The sequence below is a fragment of the Lissotriton helveticus genome, chromosome 3_1 (genome assembly GCF_964261635.1).
Source record: "Lissotriton helveticus chromosome 3_1, aLisHel1.1, whole genome shotgun sequence".
Lineage (NCBI taxonomy): Eukaryota > Metazoa > Chordata > Amphibia > Caudata > Salamandridae > Lissotriton > Lissotriton helveticus.
The window spans coordinates 1049503490-1049523972 of record NC_136061.1 but is presented as its reverse complement, the minus strand read 5'-3'; the positions used below and the strand labels follow the sequence as shown (position 1 = coordinate 1049523972).

At 45.7% G+C, this 20483-nt stretch overlaps 1 protein-coding gene across 1 annotated transcript in view; it reads left to right on the top strand.

The window, feature by feature from the left end:
* Positions 1 to 20483, top strand: part of LOC144823260 (uncharacterized) — a 277122-nt gene that overhangs the window by 63764 nt on the left and 192875 nt on the right. The window contains exons 6-9 of the mRNA XM_078681614.1: positions 10978 to 11031; positions 12717 to 12761; positions 18651 to 18677; positions 19005 to 19049. Coding sequence (XP_078537740.1) covers positions 10978 to 11031; positions 12717 to 12761; positions 18651 to 18677; positions 19005 to 19049 — 171 coding nt within the window. The remainder of the gene's footprint in view (positions 1 to 10977; positions 11032 to 12716; positions 12762 to 18650; positions 18678 to 19004; positions 19050 to 20483) is intronic.

Sequence of the window (20483 nt, the reverse complement as noted above, 5' to 3'; positions counted from 1 at the left end):
CCTTCGACAAGAGATGACCTAAGTAGGTCACTTCTTGGCGACAATACTGCAACTTTGAAGGTGACACTTTATGATGCAAGTTAGACAAATGTCGCAACAAAGAAATAGTAGCTTCTTTACAAGTTTCCTCATCATCAGCAGCCACTAATAAATCGTCAACATACTGAATAAGACCAGTACCAGCAGGCAACACAAGAGTATCAAGCTGAGTTTTCAAAGCCGGGCTATAAATGGAAGGACTTTCGCAATAGCCTTGAGGAGCGCGCTTAAACCGGAAGCTTCGGCCTCCTAAAGAGAAGCCAAAAATATCTCTACTCTCTTCGGCAATTGGAATACTGAAGAAAGCATTCTTCAGATCTATAACCGAAAACCAGGCAGCTGAAGCAGGAATCATAGTCAGCAAAGCAGTAATGTCCGGAACAACAGGAAACTGTGGCACGACAATCTTATTAACCTCTCGAAGGTCGATCACAAACCTGTAGACAGGGGGCTGAGAAGAGTCAGTGCGCTTCAGGACAGGCAAGACGGGACTGTTACACACATTACCTCTCGTTTCTTCAATCACACCTTTCTCAATCAAATCATAAATGATTGCTAAAAGCACTCTTTCACCATCGCTAGAAATCCTATATTGGGGAATGCGTGGCAATTTTTTTGGATTTTTTTTTTTTGATTTGAAGACCTTTATTTGCATCATTAGGATAAACATGTGCGGGCCTACAACCAATCCGGCCGGCCACAAGTCAAAGACGATCAAGAATCAAAATAAGCGACACAAGGCCAGTTGGCAGGCAAGCAAACATAATTAAACAATGCTAGAAATGGGATAAGCGGCAATAACGGCCCAATATCAGGATCAATGAGGTCTATTTTATGATAAGGGGACAAGGCTCATGGCTGACTCACAAATACGGGATAACCCAGAAACAGGAATACACCCATGCCAAAACGAGAGGAGGGGGGGGGATTGGGGGGGGAGGAGGATGTAAGGGCACGAGTCGACCGTAGCACAAAACAAACGCAAAATATAGTGGAGAAGCATACAAGTGCTACCAAGATCTCATGTCCCCCACCCAATAACACGCTAACAGAGGCAAGGGGAGCGGATAAACTGTACGAACCGAACCCACTTCTCTCAATACGAGCCTGGGAAAAAGGGGGAGGGGGGAAGGGGGGGGAAAAGGGGATAGGGGAAGGGAAAGGGGGAAAAATAGGGGGGAAACAAAGGGGAGGAAACCAAAAAGGGACAGAAAAGGGGGGAAAGGAAGGAGAAAGAGCAAAATAAAAGAAATATAAAAAGAGAGACACAATCGTGCAAGATGGGCGCCACCCCGGGCCAGGCAACCCGCGGCTAATAGTACAGAAGAAAGTGGAGAGCTGGCGAAAAGAAGGGTATGGCAGTCACGACGAAGCATCGAAACCGATAAAAGTGGCATAGCAACAGACCCCAACCCACTCATGCCTGAGAAGCGAGGACAGAAGCGGCACCGCTATAAAGGGATAGAAAAGGGCCATAGAACCAAAAGAAAACATCTGAAAGACCCCGCCCACCCGTCCCACCCCGCACCCCTGCAGAAGGCTACGGCCTACCCTCCAAACAGCGTGCCTGTCGCCCTAATCCGAAACCCGAAAGATAGTGAAAAAAGAAAGTAGAGGAAGAAGACAAAAAGAGGAGGAGAGGAAATACGAAACAAAAATAAAATGGGAGGGAGGAGCCAGAGGATATGAGCAAACACATTCGGCTACGACCCTCCCCCGACCAACGAATGAATAAGTATCAAGTCAATACTACACCTTCACATACAGCAAAAACCACAGGGAGGGGGAGGAGGAAGAGATTGTAACGTTTCACCGTGTCGGGAGTACAAACATCAGTGCAACGGGCAGGTAAACCAGCAAACTATCATGTCGTGCAACTCACCCCCAACCCTTCCTAACCACGAAACCAACCCAATAAAGGATAATGTGGAGCGGACCACCCAACACAAAATAATCGTAATGTTGTCCAGAGTCACGGCAGTGATATAAATCAGGGAGAGCCTTCGTACGGAGGGAATACAAAAAGTCAATAAAGCAAGTCAATTGTAGCAGCAACGACAGGGCAAGCAAAGGCAAGCCGGAGTCCAGGTGCGCAATTCGACAATACAAAGGTACCCCTCCAGGACAAAAGTTCGAATCCAACGAAGCAGGAGCAAACAGCGGCCCACCATAAGTCCCAGGTACCCGGGAAGGAGCAGATCTCCGCGTCGTGTGGAAGTCCTCTAAATCCAGGCGGTGAGGAAGCAGAGGGTCAAAAGTCACCGGCCCATCAAGCGGCCGAAGAACAGCAACAGCAACTCCTGGCGCAGCCGAAGGGGGCGAAGCAATGGCGGCATCAGGACGATAGGGGTGCATGAAAGAGCGGCGGCCCAAAATGGCGGCGAGCCGCATGGGGTCGGTAGAGGCACCGGGGGCCAAGACAGCGTACAATGACATCAAGGCGTCCAGGACATCTCCGGGCGTGGGCGCTCGAGTACACACCCAGGCCTCCGCACAATCCGGCCGGTAAGGAGCGTCGGTGCAGAGCGGAGCACCCCCCGCGTTGTCGGTAGCCATCTTGTGAGTTTCGCCGCCCCACACTCCACCGTGGGCCCCCAAACAGTTCCCAAATGTAGGACTTTACAGACCTCCGGAGGCTCCCAACAACGGCCTCACCGGCACAGGATGGGCGAGCGCCCGATGGGGGGGGGGGTCCCCTCCGAACAGTGGCAGGCCCCACAGGCGAGAGCCAGGCGCGGGGTTCAGGGCCGCCGGACAGGACAAAGGCGAAGGGACCCCTTCACACGGTCAGCCCCCAACACATCTCGTCCCCCTCCAGCCGCACGGCCCAGTCATCGGGGCCGGTTCAGGATCTCCGGGGCACACGCACAACGGTTCCCACCAGTGGCTCACTCTCGCGGCCGGGGCCGGCAATCTCTTCTCCGCCGGTCGGGTCCCGCAGGCGAGGTCCCGGTCTCGAGTGCCCGGAGGCCCCAATCTCACCGAGGGCACAGCTGCGGACCCACAGCACACAGGAACCTCCGGACCAGACGGTGAGTAAGAGTGGGTCTTTAAATTTCAAATTCTGTATTGAAGTATCGTCGCAGTGCAGGATATATTGCAGGATAGTTGAGGTTAGCTGGAGGGCCGACGGAGCCGAGCTAAAAGGCGGCCATTACGTCCTCGAGCTAGGCTCCTCGGAATGCGTGGCAATTTAACATTTGCTTTAAGCGTTACAACATAAGGTGGAAACTCCAAAAGACCCACATCATTAGGACCAGTAGCCCAAAGAGTATCAGGGAGAGAACGCAATTCCGGTGGAAGCCGATCTTTAGACAAATACATCGGAGAAATCACTTTCTTACCCAATGTAAGCTGTACTCCCGAAGGAGAACAATGCAATGTTGCATTCAACCTTTTCAAAAAATCTAAACCCAACAAATTCTCACCACAACCTGTCGTTAAAATGAGAGGTGCTTCCAATTCACAAGGCCCTATAGAAAGAGACAAGGGACTAGAAACTGGATTACGAACTGGGGCGCCAGAGAATCCTACCGAAGCGTTCGTTAAGCCAGACAAAGGTGCACCAGGGAGTTTAGAGTGCATGATAGAACTCCTTGCTGCACTGGTATCCAAAAGAAAAGGCGCTACCACACCTGATGTAACTACTGCAACATAAGGCCCACTCTGATCTACTGGAACCGACACTACTCCCTCTCTTTGTCCATGGCTGTCCTAGCAATCATTATAGTCAGCACCCTCACTCTCGACATAATAGTCATCAGTATAGTACTGAGTCGACTGACCAGACGCAATGTTCTGTTGATCAAAACAATTCATAGAATTCTGTGGGGAAAAGGAACGTTCGTTCTGAGGAAACGCACCACGTCCTCTTCCCCTAGACACTTGCTGGAAACCACCACGACCTCTCGGGCCGGTATACCACTCGCGCGCTGTCGTAAAACAGGACACTCATTTTTATAATGACCTTCCTCCCTACAATACGCACACTGATTCAAGCCCAAAGGTGGTCTTGGAGGAAAGTACCCAGCCTTCTGTTGCGGTCTCTGAAACGATGGAGGTTGCTGAAACTGTGGGCGTTGCTGTAACTCTTGCTGATTTGAGCGAGGCGGATACGCCTGCTGCAAAAGAACCTTTGTCTTTAAGTCTTTCGTCTTTTTCTCTACTCTGTCTTTCTCGTCCTTAGCCCTATTCTCATAGTACTGTGCAGTCGCCAATATCTGGGCCGACGAGGAAACAGCCCAAGAACTCTCAGAATCTTTCAACTTATTACACAGTTCAGGAAGCAAGTTAAAGAGAAACTTATCTACGAACAATCTTTGTCTACCTTCCGTACTCATATCTTGACCACTGTGATCTATAAATGTCTCTTCAAACCTAGTGAAGAAATCAGATACACTTTCGTCCTTCTTCTGCTTACATGCTGCTAACTTGTCCCAATGTACTCGTAACGCTGGCATCATTTTTTTCATAAGATTTATAATTCTGCTGGGTAGATCTGCCACTAGAGCCTCAGGCTTAGAACCACCAACTTGTCTAGCGTCCGCAGCAGCAATATTGAGCCATGAGTCACCTAATTCAATCGCATGATCCTCATGACGAATCTTTGCCCACAGAGGTTGAGGTACTACGTTACCGAACATCATATCTATGTCGGCTAAATTCATGATGCATGTGTCAACTGTCTGGGACAATTCTTTGTAATAGCCAGCTGGATTCTTACGGGGATCAGGTAAAGACTGTTTAAGGGACAAAACTTCTACTCTCTTCCATGGCACATGCACCCATACTCTCTGGAAATATGCTGGTATAGCTGGGGGAACATTATTCGCACCAGCAGCTACCGCCTCGCGCCATACTGGGGGAACTTCTCTCATCGGATACTGTCTCACTTTCGTCCTAACTGCGGAATCAGGCTCAAACAATGGCTGAGACGGAAACTCGCTCCGAAACGCGAGTATCGTCGCAACTGCATTCTCGACGCCGGGACCCACTATCGTCCCTTTCGCAAACTCAGACTGGACATTTAGCAAACTGGGACTGAACCCAAATCATTATCTTCCCACTCCTCACGGAGGAAAGTACACATTACATCAAACACATATCTTTGCTTGGGTGCTTCCCACTGCAGGAAGACATCCATAACTGACTCCAAATTATACCTCGAAACATTCAAAATCCACCTGCGAAACAGGAGATCCAACACTGTCCGCTCTTCGGGACCAGGTAACTGACTACGCAGTTGTTTACGCGCAGAAACGGGGGTCATACTCAACGACCCAAAGAAAGGAGACAAGAGACCAGTAACAGTGTCAGTCATCCGTTGTCGAGCAGAAGGAGAAGCCCTCATAAGGACAGGAGACAAAGTATTTTGAGGCAAAGTAGCAGAAGTCAAAGGTAAAGGAGAGTAAGGCAAAGAAGGTCCAGGCAAAACTGATAGCAAAGTTTGCGGCCCCAGAGGAGGCGGGCCGTAGGAGGAAGGACCAGCTGAAGAGGAGCCGGTGGGTGAGCAGGACCAGGAGGTGGAACAATTGGAGATGGAAGAGGTGGCGTAGCGTTCTGTGCATAAGGGGGTGGTAATCTCAATAGATGCGACATTAAAGGGTCCTTTTCAGGGTCCTTTGTCGCTTTCTCAAGAAGAGGTGGCAATGCTGGATAACATTTTCAATAGCCATATTATGTTGCCTATCTAATACCTCAAAAGCTCTATCTTCTTCATCGTCTTTAAACTGCTTGGCAGCTTGCATTATCGACAACCCCTTTTCTCTCTTATCTCTTTTAGCTTGTTTGATTTCTCTTTGTTTGGCTTCTTTACGCCAAAGGCGAAAGGAGTCAAACATTGCCGGCCGGGCTTTCTTTCTGAACAATTTTGTTCTAAATTATCTGAAAATCTCAGTATCAAAACTACCATATTGGGGCCATCGTAAAACCCCATCTTTTCTAGTATAGCGGACCCACACTTCATTAAACGTAATGGGACCCACGCCGTGTTTAGAATAGAGTTCATAAGTCGGAGTTCCAACTGGAGGTATCGGACATGAATCCTCCAATCGAGAATCCCTGTTACAACCACAACAAAATATCCTCCTAATTTTGCTAAGACTAGGCATCTTCCCTCACTAATCTAGCTTCAAACTTCAAGGGATTATCTACAATGATAGTCTCGTAAAAATACGAGTCCCTCGGCTTTGGAAATTGCAATACCCAAATCAAAGACCCAAAAACTAAGTATTCAAAGAACCAAAAACAAAGAACTGGGAGCGACCCACGTATACTTAACTAAGGTATCAGTCACGTCACCAGAAGACCCGTTTATCGTCTCGCCTTACAAAGCTGCACAAAGGGGGGTCCAAGACAGGGCGACAGTCAGGGCAGCGGTCCTTCGTAGCCGTCTAGAAGGCGGGAAACCTCGCAGCAAAGACCTTCAGTCCATGTTTGACATACCGGGGTCGATGGAGTGGGGGCCCTTCTTCCGGAATTTCCTCACGAAGCTCCTCACGATCTTCAGGCTTGGACCGGTACCGCTTGATGTCGCCCTACGTTGGGCGCCAACTGAAGAACCGGGTGATTTAGGACCCGGCGGCGCCAGGGGCACGCCCAAAGTCTTCGGGTTCACCTGTCTTAGAATACAGAGACACGGGACTCTTCTTGGTGACGTCAAAGATCGATTTTATTGACTGCAGCCAGTAACAGAAGTCCTAGAAATCATCACGGTATGAGTTCTCAGGAGACTGCTCAAATTTTCAAAGCAAGTCATCCCTTTTTATGCTAAAAATCACATTCCAGACAAATACCTAACATTTACGAACCGTCCAATCACATGTATCCACATCAAAAGTATCGCATGACGGTAAAACCCACTTTTCAATTGTCCGGCCTATGATCAATCATCGGACAAACCCAACATTCTTCTTTAGACAAGCCGAACGAACCGATAATAAAAGAGGCCACAACCCAATCATAAATAGACCATAAAGAAAGGAGCAGAAACAGGTGAGAATAGGATAAGGCATATTTGTGTGTAGTAAAACTTTACGATGTCCTGCGCTCTGATCTTAGTATTGATCAGCTAGCGGGCAAGAACTGGCTCAGCAAGGTTGGCTTCAGGCAACGAGGTCAGTTCACTTCGGGTCATGTAAAAGTCAGCACAAACCTCAGTTAAAGGACACGGGTCTTAAAGACTCATGCAGCCGCAGTCATCGGCCTGTGTGAGGGCAACCACAAAATGGCTGCCTTGCACAAAATGGAAACCAAGGTTCAGAACGGAATCTTCAAATACACTGTGAATCCTTGTGAGTAACATGGCGAAAACACTCATACTTGCCAAACTTATTAGTTACGGTTCATTGTTACCCAAATCGTAACGGAACAATGACATTTAAAACACGGGTTCAGAATTCACAGAACCTCAGCGCAGGCAAGAAGCAGCAGATGAGAAAACACAGGTTAAACTGTACATGTGAGATGACATGTACAAGAAGGTGACAAAATCAAACGTAGAAAGGTACAAGAGAGAAGTCACAAATAAGATGCTGCAGATAATTGGTCTACAGGATACTAAACATGCCTTCCGCCAATGTGTGCTGCTAAATTTAAAAGAAGTAGAGCCATATTGTTCCCAAGAACGCTGACAGACAGAAGGAGGATGGAGGATGCATTTGTAAAAATCTGTTTAAATCCTGACTTGGGCTTTAATATAGCACTGTGAAACCCTTTGGCGGGAACCTGTATCTATCTCTTGTATTTTGCAGAAGATGAAATGCAAACTAAGGGGGCTGATTACGATGGAGGATTTTCTGCATCCTCCGGGCCGGCGGAAGCCACCGCCGGCCCGGAGTATGCGGAAAATCCTCTGCGGACCCACCAAAGACCCACCGCCACATTAGGATGGCTGGTGAGTCCTGGTTTCAGTCCGCCGCTTTTCCGCCGCGGTTGGCTTACAACCGCGGCGGAAAAGGCCTTATATGGTGGCGGTGTCTCTCAGACACCGCCAGACATCTTAGGATGGCTGAGAAATTATGCTTTTCCATGGCGGCTTCTCCGCCGAGGAAAAGCATGCGGTTCTTCACCTCGGGGGCCCGTAGCGGGCCCCCTGGGTGAAGGAGGGGTGGGGGGTGCACATGGGGGGTACCTATGGTACCCCCCTGCATTTGTATGCAGAAATCGGCAGGCACCGCGCGGTGCCTGCCGCTTTCTGCATACAAATGCAATGTATGCATTTGTAACATTGCGGCAGGTGCAGCTTGAAGCCGCACCAGCCGCAATGTTACAAATAGAGGATGTGACCGCCAGGGTGGCGGTTACATCCTAATTGGACAGGAGGGAACTCCGCATGCCCATGCGGAGGTTCCCTCCTCCTCGGTGATCGCAGACGGACTCAAGTCCGTCCGCGATCATAATGGGCCCCTAAGTATGGAACAGGATTTTATCTGGTCTAAAATAGAATGATTTTCACATTTTCACATATGAAAGTACTCAAAATCTAATAAAATATAATCATCTGAAGCATCTGTTGGATTCTTGGATGCCTAGACCAGGCAGGCGCTGCCGTGTGTTTTTTAAGACAAGCCTATCAGCCAGCACAGGCCGTCTGTATGTAAAAGACATATTGAGGGCATACCAAGAAATTACAGGGGCTTAAAGCCCACCCACTGCTTAGCATTGGTTGGCTTTACTGTATCTATCATTTGCTTGCTTCTTATTTGATGGATTTCCTTGCCCTTCATGTGTATGTACCTTCCTTGGAGCATAGCCTCTTTACCATTCTCTTGACTGGCCTACTTGTGTCCTACTTGCACTACTTACTTTTAGGAAATAGTGTTTCAATTTTGGTTAAGCAATCCATCTGAGTGCATGTGTTTTCCAGCCCTTTTCCTCTTGTGTTTCTCTCCTCTCCAAAATACCCCTCGCCGCTGTGCTCTAACTCTCTCTAATGGCTGCTCACTCTCTCAGCTATGTTGCCATGTGCCTCACCAACCAAATCCCCTTCCCAGCACTCTGTTTTGCTGCCTCACTGGTATGCTTCTCCTCGCCCCCATGTTACTCATTCCCTTGTGACCCTACTACTCCCTGCTGCTTTTCCGCAACCTGTCCCCCACCGCTCCACCGTTGCCCCACCTCTGCTGTTCTTTTTTTAACAGATTTTTTAATACAGATTTTTTTAGAGGCCTAGACAGTAAATTGCTGCCAGATTTCCTCATAAGCTCTTTCGCATACTTACCATTTCTTTTTCTTTATTCTCCAATCTAAGTGGTACCATGTTAGATGGGTCAGCAAAAAAGAAAGGAAAATGGTGCCTAGGAGAATTCTTTAGGCCTGTGCCTGCAAAAAACAAGACCGCCAACAGCAGCAGAGTTGTCAAGCCATTTTAGGTTGAGCCTGGCAGCGTATGCACTGCGGCAAGGCATGGAGCAGTGGAGTATGGACTTGACGCCCCACTCATATTTTGAATTGGCTTTTGTCACTTCATAAGCGCTGACTTGCGATTTATTATTAGGCTTGTTAGCCCCCCCCCCTTGGTACCCCGTTGTCTGCATTTGTTACCTCCCATAACGACTGGACCGTTTACTTGTCTTATTACACTGTCTGCTTTATCTTGAATGTGAGCACTATTTTAATAAATGATTTGGCCCTATTCCACCCACTAACTCGCAGCACACCGCACACTTTCATTTTATTTACTATTGGCAGGCGTGTGATTTTTTTATTTATTTATTTTAGCAGCGCAGTCTGCTTTAACTATAGCAGCCACGCTTACTTATTTATTCATTTACTTACCTTTTTTTTGTTTACTAGCGCCCATGCGGCGCTTTCACATTCGTGAAGGCGGCGCGCCTTTCTTCAGACAAGCCGCGTCTAAAGAAAGGTGCACAGCCGACATTAAAGTGAAAGCACAGCTGGGGCGCTTTTACCCCCCCCCCAAAAAATGTGTTTGTCAACTTGACAAACAGATGCTTTTTATTTATCAGCAATGTCGTAAAACATAGGTAAAAAAACATCAGCAAAGCCTGTAGGGCTCAAAGGCATGACCTATTGGCTTTGCCAATGTTTGTTTCATTTTACAGGTGATTTAAGGAGGGCATCATTTTAGCACTTCTTTAAGGTCTACGACTAGACATTGTGGAAGCACTGGATATAAGGATTTTTTTTTTATCATTGCGGCAATCATGTAAGTGGTTTAAGAATCCACCAGTCTTCTGGCCCTGAAGGCATACATCTGTGGAATCGTATTTTTTTCTAATTAGACGAAACACGCCTTCACGCCCAAGTTTTTTTTTTGTTGTTTGCCTTGGGGCTCCGAACAAACAGCTCTGCAAACTAAAAAGTGTTACTTTACTTATTAATGCGACTACATTAATATGCATATTCACATATTCTTAAAACAAAAATAGGGCTCATATGACTTCAGTAATTTATTTAAATCTCTTGGTATTCTTTCATGGGCTCCTCAGCAGACTGATCCCAAAAATGACGCAATCCACGGCAGTGCGGCAGGTAAGGTATGTGGGCCGGGGCGTCAACGTCTCCTGACTTCAGACCGTTGACGTGCAGACGCAGAGTGCCCTCTTTAATGTATGCAACCGCAGTGAAGCCACCGGCAGCCGGCGCGCGCTTCTGGGTTAGAATGCTGGCACGCACCTCTGAGGAGCTGTCAGGTGCGCGTGATGGACGGCCATGCTGTCAGAAAGCAGGCGTGCCCCGGGGGCATTCCTTGCATTCTCAGAACAGTAATACCAGGGCTGTCACGACTGCACTGCAATCATTCTAATGGGCAGGAAGGCAAGGGACCCTGAAACTACAGGCGTTCACAGACTGATGAAAGATGGACTAGTTTATCGACAGGTCTCATAAGCACGTGAACAGTTCGTAAATGTGTAAAATGCTGTATTAATAGAAGAAACAATATTCTGACTTTGTGTTCCAACCTACGTGTTTTAGGGCAAAAAGGGGCGTCCAGGAGATGACGGGCTTCCTGGTCAAAAGGGCTTGAAGGTAAGACGTTTTGGATAAACTTTCGACAAACGTTGATGATAACGCAACCTTTTCTGATGTCCTGTGCAAAGTTGAACCCAAAATACCATGAGACATAACTCGTGGTAGGGGTTTCAAAAAAGGGCAAATCCATTTCATACCGTTTTGCTTTTTCACGGTGTAAATGTAGCAAATAGAATTTGACGTTAGTTTTGCACTAGGGCAAAAATAAGACAAACTGATTTTGCTCTATTTCTGTTGTGTTTAAATAGTCAATATAAAAGATGCAATGCATTGTTCTCACTTTTTTAAATGTATAAGGATGGCATTGAGTGGCTCATTATTACTGACCTGTATTTGTTGGTGCTTTTTACACACCCTGGCATGTCCGATACCAAAGAATGCAGAATAACCACAGATTACAGGTGGCACCCTGCGGTTCTCCTGAGAAATAAAGAATTATCATTGAAATTGGCAATTCACGGTCCAATTTTTCAGAAGTTCCTCATTTTAATCCAAAGGGTCGCTAGGAGATTTCAGATGCTTTGAGCAACCGGAATCACCAGCTGAAACAACATGGATCCATTGGGCCCCTACAGATCTTGTCATTCCAATGGGGCCATTGACGCCATCCCCATCGGAAATACCAGCCTATTGGTAATTAGGGTCAGAGTTTGATGTAAAATATGTTGTATCATCACCATATAGAGCAAGCAACAAAATGATGCACGGTGGGTTTTATTCATATGCATGATTTATATACAATAGGGTCAGATGTACTAAAAACAAAAAGTGGTCACAAAAAGAGAACCACACTTTTGCGAATCGATTACAAATTTTCCGACCAACCTATATGCTAGTTGGTTGATTTTCAAAATAAGGAATTTGACTAGGTTGCAAACCAACCTGCCTCCTTAATATTCATGAGGCAGGCCACACATTTCTATTCACTCTGATTGACCACATTCATTGGGATAGTGGCCTACAAGGATCAACTGACCACCATGACTGTGATTCTGTTTACATAGAGGAAACTTTTTTTTCAAGAGTCTTCATTTTCCTTAAAGTAAAAAAAAGGACTGTCTTTAAGCAATAGTTTTCTTTTTTCAAAAAGTTTCATTGCGAGTAATCAGTGGTCCTGGCTGGTCTTCCTGGAAAGTTTTTCAACACTCACAAAGGGGAAAAGGTTTATAGGGTATGCCTACTATTTAGCAAATGGGTGACCATCTCAACTTGGGGGTTGGTAAATTTTCAAAGGTTTGCCACTGGAACTACAGTTGCAAATCATTGATACATCTCATACCATAGGGTATGCCTACTATTTAGCAAATGGGTGACCATCTCAACTTGGGGGTTGGTAAATTTTCAAAGGTTTGCCACTGGAACTACAGTTGCAAATCATTGATACATCTCATACCGAATCTCTATTTGAAAGGGGCTTTACAACATCCCCTTTCAAATATTTGGTTTGCAGTCGTAAACTCGTTTTAGGAGTTGGTAAAAATGTACTCACTCCTAAAATGTGCCCAGTATTGTTTTGCGGTGGCAAGCAGCAATTCAGAATGTTTGCACCTTAAAAACGTTTAGTACATCTGGCCCACGGCCCTTTGTCAGTATTATGGTGCCATGCCATTTGAATGTTCTCTGCAGTCATGAGTTCGAAGATCAACATTGTTAATAATAGAACTTTTTTTGTTTATCCATAGGGGGAGACAGGCTTGAATGGAATACCTGGTAGAGATGGAGCTGAGGTAAGTCAACCCCAAGATACTTCCGTGCCCTCTGCCACTGGCGCGGTTTGCAAGCAGTATTTGTATCACTCTGCTTTTTGGAGCGGATGCTACCTCGTTCAGGTCGTTAAAAATCTTTTCAGCAGCCCTGGTCCTAGACACTTGCCTAGCTCCATATGTGTTGTGCCGGTAAAGCAAAAAAATAAATAAAATGAAGGCATTGAAACTGATTCAGCACAGACAAGTACCTCGCTCTGATCATAGACACACAGTAACTGCTTAACTAAATCACAGCATGCACTACAAATAGCATTAAGAAAACCTTTTTACTTTGTGTAAGAAACAATGTAAAAAATATAAACCTGTTGCACTTCATAACAAAATTACAAAAGGGGTAAAAAAAGAAATGCAGCATGAGAGGGCGAAAGAGAACGATGGAATTCCTATGAGTTAACAGCTTGAACAAACACTTTGAGGTTCTGTCTAAGTGGCGGTATGTTTGCTATATATACAGCATTGAAAATGGGACCTACAGGATCACCAAAAAAACATAATGACCCATGACTCTTAATCCGAGGAAAATCTACTGTTTTTTAATGCATCGATGGCCACGCTCAACAGTAATTTGAAGGTAAAAATGTATCATGCACAAATAATCATGTGTCGTCCAATCCGCCTCAAAGATCTCTGTAATACCCCATAAAAATACTTTTTGTACGGATGTATGACGTTACAACGCATACTTTTACAATGCCTACCTTTACAACGCGGTTTTTACCACGCATACCATTACAACGTATAGCGCTTTGGGGTGCTGGATAGTGAATAGTTTAATTTACTATTCCAACTCCAGTCCCCGTGGATAGTAGGGAAGGTTATTGGATAGTAAATTAACCTATTCCCTATCCTAGAGCGCCCCCCAGAGCAATGCGTTGTAATAGTTTGCGTTGTAATGGTAGGTCGTTGTAAAAGTTTAGTTTGTAAAGGTTGTATACCTTTTTGTACATATGTGGCCACTGTTTCTTAGCAATTGGAGACTATTCAGGCATCCCTGCGCATCTACATGGGCATCTGTCAAAAGCATCTCCATATTAGTTCTAAAAGTCTGTTTCTCCATACGCATCACTGTGGCAGCTTCCGAAGGGTGCACTGTTTGGAGAATACACTGTACAAATCCCTGAAATTGGATACATCTGGCCCAAAATGCATAAAATACCATTTTTATTTTGAGGAATCAGATAATTGTAAGCTTTGTAATGATGACTTTAAGGGTGTTGAGCAACCTCTCGCTACTATGGCATAATGTGAAGCTGATTTGGGATCAGTTGTATTTTTTGAGGGGTAATATAGTATGTTTTCAAAACTCTACCTACATACAATAACTTGAGGAAGGACCCTTCTAGCACTCTTGCGGTGCCCTAGTTAAAAAAAGTAGGCTGGTTCATTTTTGGAGGTCCAAAATAAAAAGAATCAATTTGGTGAAACTGAATACCAAACGCCCACCCGAAGCTCTACTCTTCTGGCTGGTGTAGCCATTAAAAGATTGAGCAAACCCATGGTGGTTTCATTGGCTGTGTGCTATTGTTCCTTGTTGCCTCCATCTTTCTTAGAGTCCCGCCTTTGTGTGTTTTTCTCCACCTTTATTTATTAATACTTTAATTTGTATACTTAGTTTGTAGGCTGTAGGCACAGTTGCACTAAATGTCTTGTCCAAATGAAATGGCTCCTAAATGTTACAAATGGCACACCTGAAGCAAAATAGTATTGTTAAGAAGACATTCCACCTTGATCTATCTATCTATCTATCTATCTATCTATCTATCTATCTATCTATCTATCTGTCTATCGTCTATCTATCTGTTATTGTCTTGAATAATTTATTAGCATATCTCTCTGTCTTGGGTATTTCTTTAGAAGTCGAGGGATTACATTCCGGACTGATTTAGAAATGAATCAAAAACATATTGAAACTTGCTGTCAGTTAGTGCCTTTCAAACTTTAGATGATCCTGACAAAAACGGAAAACATAGATGCTCCAAAAGTCTCAGTCTGTGATTAGAATGCAGCCGGCCTATAAACGGAAAATACCTTAAACCAATCATCTATTGTTGTTTTTTTTTTTAAATCCCACCTCCTCAAAATGTCGGCTGAGGGTACATTTCACAAATGATGCTAGTGTTCACTTATTTACAGGTGTTTCAGTATTATAGGCACAAACCTGCCCACGACTGATTTCTTATGGTAGATATGCATTTTATTTAGTAGTATGAAGTGCTACCTAGACATACTCTACCAGAACCTTGGAGACAGGTTGACTGTACAAGTGACTGTTCTGTGGTTTATACAGCAAATGTCACTAAATGAGTGACCTAAGTACTGGATCTCTTGTGGTTTCTGAATGCCATTGAGACGTGACTATTGTTGCTCTGTCCATAATTAGTTTGCAATGTATACCTTTGCATAGCATTACCCTAACAAGATGGGGTACAACCAGCTTGACCTAACAACGCTTAGGTTTCCATGAATACAGCTAACTATGTGGAAGCATAGGCATCTTCCTAGGATCTGCAAACAAAGAGCGTTGTGACAGGCTTTATGCACTGTTCACAATCTTTAATTTTGGTTCTGACGTCCAAGCAATTGAATGTTAGTTACTTGGTACCATAAGAATTAAAAGTTAAGGAAAATGCAAACTATGGATCCCGGGTTTTGCTATAAAATCTTCTGAGGCAGGATTCTTTTAAAAGTAACTGTTCTTGCATATACTAACTGAGATATATCACTGTAATACACATCCGATGCCTTTCATAAGGCATGTATTTACAGGTATTGTGATTCATATTGTGCGAGTTTCAGAGCAATGGTGCAAAAGAATAGAGGATGATTTGGGATCTTCTATAAAATCGGAAAACAAAAACAGAAAAGCATAGTGCCAGCAGAACTACATGCATGTTTTCTGTTGTTTATTATAAATGTATACTTCCACAGTTAGTTAGGAAATAAAACATTGGAAAAAGAATAAACCAGACACCTGGAAAATGTTGGGTACAAAAAAATTTAAGTGCAGTTGGCTGCTATACACCAGTATTATCTGTAGTGCTCTCGAATAGGTCAACTTGGAATCGTCATATGTATCTAGAGAATAAGGCCCTAAATGGTGCACACTTTTGACATCTTCCACTGTCCTTGGAAGTCAAGTGGATACAAATTTTGCCCGGGTGAAGAGAAGACATTCTGAATCAGTAACTAGATACATAAATCTCATTTGAAAGAGTGTATAGGGCATGGGTACTCATAGTACGGCCCGCGGGCCAGGGGCGGCCCGGCAAGCCTTCCCTGGCGGCCCGCGGACCTTTCAGACATCATACCTGAGTTTTTGTTTTTTTATTAAAGGCCGTCTGCAACCAGAGTTCATTCGAATCAGAGACTCTGCTGCCTGTGGGGGCGGGCGATTTCCGCCGTAGTCAGAGTGGGGCTGCAGGGGCGCTGAGAGGTGAAAATAGCCTCATTAACATGCTAATGGTCTTCTAAAGACCTGTGAAATGCTTTGATGCGGCTGTGTGAGCGTGCCTGGAAGCTGTCACAGCCCGGGAGGGGAGGGCACACAGGCAGGGTCACCCTTTTGACCATGTCAGAGGAGTGGAGCACTGCGCAGTTCTTGACGCCTTTGGCCCTGTCAGTGCTCAGATTACCTAATCGGACAGAATCCCTCAGCGAATTAAACACTCACGATTGAGACATGCAGTGATCTGCAGGTCACAAATTCGAATCCTCGCAAGGCTGGCTGGGACTTGTAGCCTTCTGGTGTCGTTCAATGCAGTTCTGTGACTTTAAGAAATAGAAACATCTTTTAATCACAGCACTTACAAAGAATAGATGTGTGGCTTGATGTGCTGTATACAGGTCTTTCAAAGACCATTTGCATGTTAATGAGGCTATTTTCACCTCTCAGGCCCCTGCAGCCCCACTCTGACTACGGCGGAAATCGCCCGCCCCACAGGCAGCAGTGTCTCTGAGTCGAGCTCTGGTTGCAGAAAGACTTTAAAAAAAAGGGAGGGAGACAGAGGGAGGGAGGGAAAGCGAGGGAGAGAGGGAGAGCGAGGGGGGAGGGAGAGCGAGGGAGGGAAGGAGAGCGAGGGAGGGAAGGAGAGCGAGGGAGGGAGGGAGAGGGAGGGAGGGAAGGAGAGCGAGGGAGGGGAGCGAGGGAGGGAGGGAGAGGGAGGGAGGGAAGGAGAGCGAGGGAGGGGAGCGAGGGAGGGAAGGAGAGCGAGGGAGGGAGGGAGAGGGAGGGAAGGAGAGCGAGGGAGGGAAGGAGAGCGAGGGAGGGAGGGAGAGGGAGGGAAGGAGAGCGAGGGAGGGGAGCAAGGGAGGGAAGGAGAGCGAGGGAGGGAAGGAGAGGGAGGGAGAGGGAGGGAGGGAAGGAGAGCGAGGGAGGGAGGGAGAGCGAGGGAGGGAAGGAGAGCGAGGGAGGGAGGGAAGGAGAGGGAGGGAGGGAGAGGGAGGGAAGGAGAGCGAGGGAGGGAGGGAAAGGAAGGCAGACAGAGGGAGGGAGGTAAAGAGAGGGCGAGAGAGAGCGAGGGAGGGGGAGGGAGGGGGAGGGAGGGAGACAGAGAGAGGGAGGGAGACAGAGGGAGGGAGACATAGGGAGGGAGACATAGGGAGGGAGTGAGAGAGTAAGAGTGAGTGAGACAGAGGGAGAGATGGAGAGATGGAGACAGAGGGAGAGGTGGAGAGATGGAGACAGAGGGAGAGGTGGAGAGATGGAGACAGAGGGAGAGATGGAGAGATGGAGACAGAGGGAGAGAGGGAGACAGAGGGAGGGAGTGAAAGAGTAAGAGTGAGTGAGACAGAGGGAGAGATGGAGAGATGGAGACAGAGGGAGAGATGGAGACAGAGGGAGAGATGGAGACAGAGGGAGTGAGAGAGTGAGAGGGAGTGAGAGAGTGAGGGAGTGAGAGAGTGAGAGGGAGACAGAGAGTGAGAGGGAGACAGAGAGTCAGAGGGAGACAGAGAGTCAGAGGGAGACAGAGAGTCAGAGGGAGACAGAGAGTCAGAGGGAGACAGAGAGTCAGAGGGAGACAGAGAGTCAGAGGGCGAGGGAGAGGGAGAGGGAGAGGGAGAGAGAGAGGGAGAGAGAGAGAGAGATGTGTGTGTGCCGGGTCTGGTGGCTCAGTGGACGAAGGCATCCGCTGCAGGGACCTATGATCAACCTCATGGTCACAGTTTTTTTGTTGTTCTAGCCCCGCCCCTTCCCCACTGACCCCGCCCCCACCGGTGCGGCCCTCGGACACAAACCACACTGTAAATTTGGCCCCCGAGAGAAAGTTTGTGAGTACCCATGGTATAGGGGATACATAGGCTGGTGAAAGCATGCCACACCACACCACACCACATCCACCACACCCAAGACCAAACTGCTGATGAAATGTAACTCATGCACAGATACACCTACCTGACACAGAGATCTCTGGGATTATATTAAAGCCATTTCACAACGGGATAGGGAAGGTAAAAACCTCGTGTAACATAGAGGTGCTGATAAAGGAGTTTATGTACAAGGAACATTTTTTTCTTGAGTGGATAAAAAAAACACTAAAAAGCCACATGTACAAATGCACTTTTACTCTTGTAAATTTGCCAGCTACTAGAAAATCTGTTTGAGTAACTTTGCGTAAGCAGTATGCCCGAAAATCAACAATTGTGGTGGCAAAACCTGGGGGAAAAGATTTCAAAAATTTTCAACCAGGCCTTTGTGAATTAGGCTCTCCATTGCTATGGTCACTACTATGAAGTGTTCCATTCCAGTCTTTGAACATTATGAGAATTCTTTATAATTTCAGAAAGGGAAGTGCAGTATTACCCGTTTGATATGGCTTTCTAAAATATTGTCTTTTACTCTATTTTATCTAGGGGAAGCCTGGATACAAAGGAGAACAGGTATGTTTATAATTCACATATTATTCTTCTGTATGTTCAAATCTTCGATTCACAAAGATTTTGCTGTGATTTTCGGTTCTAGTACTCCTTATTTCTCATGAATTCCATAAATAAGCAACGCGTTATCTCAGAATGAAACTTTCAGTACTACAACAATAGGTCACATCTACTAATAGAAACATCTTTGTGAATCAGTTCTTTCATTTGTAATATTCAGATATGATTCTGCAATATTATAAGCAATACACGTTTTCTAGCAGCTTGACTTACTATTCACATATCGAGCAATTTCTGAAAATCAATTAAATGTTTTCCTTCTTTCTTAAGGGCGACAGAGGTGAATGTGGGACTCCTGGAATCAAAGGCGACAGGGTATGTTAAGCTTTTTCTGTGCTCAGTGGGGTGATTATCGTTTCACTTATTTCACTGTCCTGCAATACATTATTAATATATTTGTATAATCTCCTCACTACATAAAGTTGTTGAAATATATCAGTCAAAGGAATGACTGGTCTTGCAGTACAAAAGAGCCATGATTGGCCAGACCAAATATAGCAAACTATCCAATCAGCGTTTGTCTATTGCTTTTCAGAATGAGTGATAAACCACATACATAAAAATCCAGGGGTTGAAGAGGACCGTTGAAGGAGCCAAGTGGGGGCGGCAATGTTGAGCTTGAAGTATCTCGAAGAACCCCAATAAATCAATCAATAAAATACTTTGTGGGTAGGCATTTTAAGAGGAGCCTGAAGGCTAGGAAAGCGGAAGGAGAAGCAGAAGTAATTCAGAGGATAATGACCAGTCACTATAATTAGTACAGGGCTAGTCTCTATTGAATGATTTGGACTTAGTAGCAAGTAATATTTCTCTTACTGAACTTAGACTGTTGTCATCACCTCAGCGTACCCTGCTTAAAGGAGGGGGTTTGTTAAGAGAAGGTTTAAATATGGATTTGGGCAGAAAGGAATTTTGCCATTTTGTCACCCCCTCAGTGACATTTTGTTACCCCCCCTCAAGGATGACAACTGGGGTGGCCCGCACCCACCACACACCCCCCTTCCTTCGCCACTGACCCTGCTAAATTGATCACAACTCTAGTTTTCCCTCTCTGAGTGTCCTAGCCTGCGAGAAATAACTTCAGAAGATATAAAAACAGGTAGGATTTGTTTCAATAAAGATGGTAAAAGGTGATAAACTATTACTCTTCCCAAAAAATGTAAAGACGGCTCGGATAAAAGCAAAAGATGAGATGCTGAAGGAACTAGTACACATACATGTAGTAGAAATGAAAGGTCTTTTGGGTGGTACATTTTTGATACACCATGTCGGGTTGAGCCCAACCCAAGCTGTATTGTATTCCTAAAACAGCAACAATGGACAGTTGGTTTAAGAATAATAATGAAGATATCATTCAAGTGACCTTCCCACAAGTGGATCATAAAAGGGACTGTATGCCTAAAAGAGAGGATATTTGTCTTGGGAATCGGTATGATTGCCTGTCAGATCTCTTACCTCTTAGCCTTAAAGATAACGGGGGAAGGAGCGACCTCGATTGGGAGAATGTCACTTCGCACAGCCTATTGGCTCTCTCTTGGAATATAGGGTGTTTTAGGAAATTATCATCCTTGCAAACATTTAAAGAATTAGTGGGAACATATGAAATCATTCCATTACACAAAATGTGGCTGTGTGAAGAGCCTGCACAGATTGATGAGTTTTTCCTGATCTCTAAGAAGGCTGAGAAGCTGGGCCCGGGCTGCCCTTTGGGGGGCTGTTGACTTAATATCTGTAAAAATGGCAAAAAAG